The sequence below is a fragment of the Aplysia californica genome, unplaced genomic scaffold (genome assembly GCF_000002075.1).
Source record: "Aplysia californica isolate F4 #8 unplaced genomic scaffold, AplCal3.0 scaffold00305, whole genome shotgun sequence".
Classification (NCBI taxonomy): domain Eukaryota; kingdom Metazoa; phylum Mollusca; class Gastropoda; order Aplysiida; family Aplysiidae; genus Aplysia; species Aplysia californica.
In genome coordinates, this window is record NW_004797575.1 from 858,283 (window position 1) to 861,521 (window position 3,239).

Below are 3,239 nucleotides of genomic sequence, written 5' to 3' on the forward strand. Positions count from 1 at the left end.
GGGTTTGGGGTGGCAATGAAGTCATTTTGTCATGGAGCACATAGTTACACACTATCAGTCTTATTCATCATAAAAACATACACGAATGAACGATAATAATATACCACTCTTTAAACAAAGCACGAAGATCGTAAAACTTTAGTATAATTTCTGTTAATTGTTTTTATTACAGCGTACATCTAGATCTGTAGCTTCTAGATGGAACAACGAGAACACATTAGGCTAGCAATGGTTCAACTGCCAATGATGACAAAATCGAAGTCAATAAGTGGAAGAGTTAGTTCTTTTTTTCCTCTTGGGCTTGGGGTCTAGCTCCACTCTTCCGCTCTGCCTTAGGCTGAGTTTTTAGAAGCAGACTGCGCCACTTGGGATCTGCCGAGAGCTTGTAATTCTGGTCACAAAGGCAGAGAAACAAATATAAGATTATAGACGTATTCAACAGGAACAGCGACAGAAGCAGTGACAGAAGCAGCAGCAGCAGCAGCAGCAGCAGCAACGTCAAGAAGAAGACGACGACGACGACAACAATAGCAGCAGAAGCAACAACAGCAAATAACAACGACAACTAATGGTTTCGACAATTTTAAATTAATAATTGAATATTACAGTATAGTAATATCCTAAAGATAAATTATATAAGATACCTACAGCAGATCTGGGCAGAAATGCACAGCGAATTTCAGAGCTAGCTGGTCTCTGTTGGGACAGAGTAGATGACGGATTACATCCAAATGGGGGATATTAACATGTTCTTATGCACAGTAGAAAGGTAAATGGGCAGATTTATTAATCATGTCATGCTCATTCTGTGCCGGAACAACATAGGGGGAACTGCTACTTTTTCTTTTCTCATCCTTTCTATCGTCGTTTTTTCCTCTACTTCTTTTGTATGTTTGTCACTCTCTTGTGAACTTCTATTTCCGGGGTGCCTTGATAGCCGAAGCAGACTTTGTACTGTTGAGGCTAGAGAGGTAAGCAGAGTAAGCCTGATTCCCCGTTTGGACTTCTCTGTTGACATTCACCCCTTGGCGCTCATTTGACCGTATGCCGTTGCGTGGCCCGTAAAACCTTACTAAAACCAAAGATCGTACATAACAAGATAGTTTACTACTCTTTCCGAGCCAATTTTAAAAGTGTCCTCAAAATCCGGTGGCGTCATCTTCGAAAGAGCGTGGACTTTGCGAACAGAGTTACCCTACTTGTGTGGAAAAACAATAAAAGCGAAACTAACAAGCTGTGCTATTCCTATTCTTCTTCTGAAGAAACGAAAGAGAGCTTCAAAAACAAAAGACTGCAGTGCCATCTGATCCGCGGACATTTTTTTGGCCGAGTGAACTGTCTCGCTATGAACGATCTTTGCTAAAACTAAACATATTCGGCCCGTCCAATGCTTGGTGCTATCGGTTCACATTGTACTTTAGTTCACCCTTGGGCCTTAAGCCCTGAATCCAGCCTGCGAGTATTTCTTTCACAATTGTCTGGTGGCGTTTTATTGGACCAAAGTGCTGTATCTTTCTCCCTCAAAAAGTAGGCTCTGTGTCTGTACAACCCTTGCTTGAGAATAGCGTCTATGAGAATTAGAATGGTCTAACTTCCCTTTGAGTAGTTTTGATGAACCGTTGTAAGAAAAGAAACAAATGGAAACGTGATATAAACAACAACCAAACAAACGAAAAACCAAAGTAATAACAACACTATGGTTTGTCATCATCATCATCATCATCATCATCATCATCATCATCATCATCATCATCATCATCATCATCATGGAGTGCTAGTTCTGAGACAGACCTCGGTCGTTATGGTTCGCAACTCATATCTCTGCTCTGACGTCCTACAAAAAAAATATTTATATGTATATGTGAGGTAGCGTGGAGAAATCAGGCGCTCGTCAAAATCATGTTATGAAGGAAACCGACATTTTTTTCTGGCAGGAGGACAATTTTTCTCTCCGAAATTTCTTCTTGTTTTTGGCTCAACATTTTCTATGTTCATTTAAGAACACACAACTGTGTGGGGTGTTACTGAAATACGTTGATCAAGGGCACACAAAATGTAAATAATATATACGGTTTCCAAGGACCATCAAGCTTTCGAAGTCACCAAACTTTGGCGGCTATTTTCTCGCTAAAATAACCTCTGACACCCGGCGACCTCCCCCCTCCTTCAAAAGGTAAACATTTTGAATTCTATTCAAGATAAAGGGGTATTTTTTTTTCGTCAAAGGCAAAACAAATGAACTTGCTTAAAGACGATAATAATAGCTTCATATGCCCAAAAATTAACGAGCACCTGATTCTACCGCGTTGTGAGACAAATTATTGTGCTGGTCTTTCCCTATCGCCCGTCTGTTCAAGTTCTCTATAAGCTGTTCTTGGTCTATCTCTGCTTCTTTTGCCTTCTATTTTCCAGCAAAAGCAGCACGATTTCCAACGCTTTTATCATACGTGATAGACTTTAGATCTGTGTCTCTTCACATGTCCCAGAAACTTCATTAAATGATTTTGTCGCTTTCCTGTTTTTATAAAACGGACTTTTTTTTCGGCACTTCCTCATTTGATTTTGTCACCTCTCTTTCCGACAGCGAGAAAATCCTTCATAGGCCTTACAACAAATTATTATGAGTTAGAGCTTAATTCTAATAGGAGGAAGGACATGATTTTTATTTTATGGTATTAATGAGTCAGTATTCTAAAAATTCTAACCCAGAAAGGGAGATTGACCACTTTTTCTCTCAAGGGCGTCCACGATTAACATCTAAGTTGGTTGCTTTCAAGGGCAAGCGGGCTCACCCAGATTTCAGGGGTTTCCAGGAATCTTGACCTACACCAAATGTGGAAATTGGCCTACCTATAGGAGAAGTTTGTTTTTTTAGTAGAGGTTTTACAGCGCTCGCAACTGCATAAGGTCATATGAGCGCCTTAGGAGAAGTTTGGTTTCGTTAGTGCTTGTATATGTTTGGTATAAATAGAGAAAACTCTCCTTGTCTTTTAAAGAAACTGAACAAAAAGGGTCCAAAAACTTCACGTTCGATTTTCTCAAAACAGCATTTTTCGGGATAGATCTAGCCCCCTTGTGCTCAGAAGCGACCAACTATAAGTACGAAATCAAAACACAGATCAATATTTGCGATATTTACCTTCATGGGCTGCAGCTGGCCAAAGTTGGAGAACTTGGGATGGCACCACGTGACACTAATGTGGGCGGGGCCTACATGACAGTTCACGGCTCTTTTTTTT

At 40.3% G+C, this 3,239-nt stretch overlaps 1 protein-coding gene across 1 annotated transcript in view; it reads right to left on the reverse strand.

The window, feature by feature from the left end:
* Window positions 1–277: 277 nt before the first annotated feature.
* Window positions 278–3,239, reverse strand: part of LOC101863753 — a gene marked incomplete at its 5' end in the record, with an annotated part of 8,074 nt that continues 5,112 nt past the window's right edge. Inside the window, 2 exon segments of the mRNA XM_035970675.1 lie at window positions 278–391; window positions 3,140–3,194. Coding sequence (XP_035826568.1) covers window positions 278–391; window positions 3,140–3,194 — 169 coding nt within the window.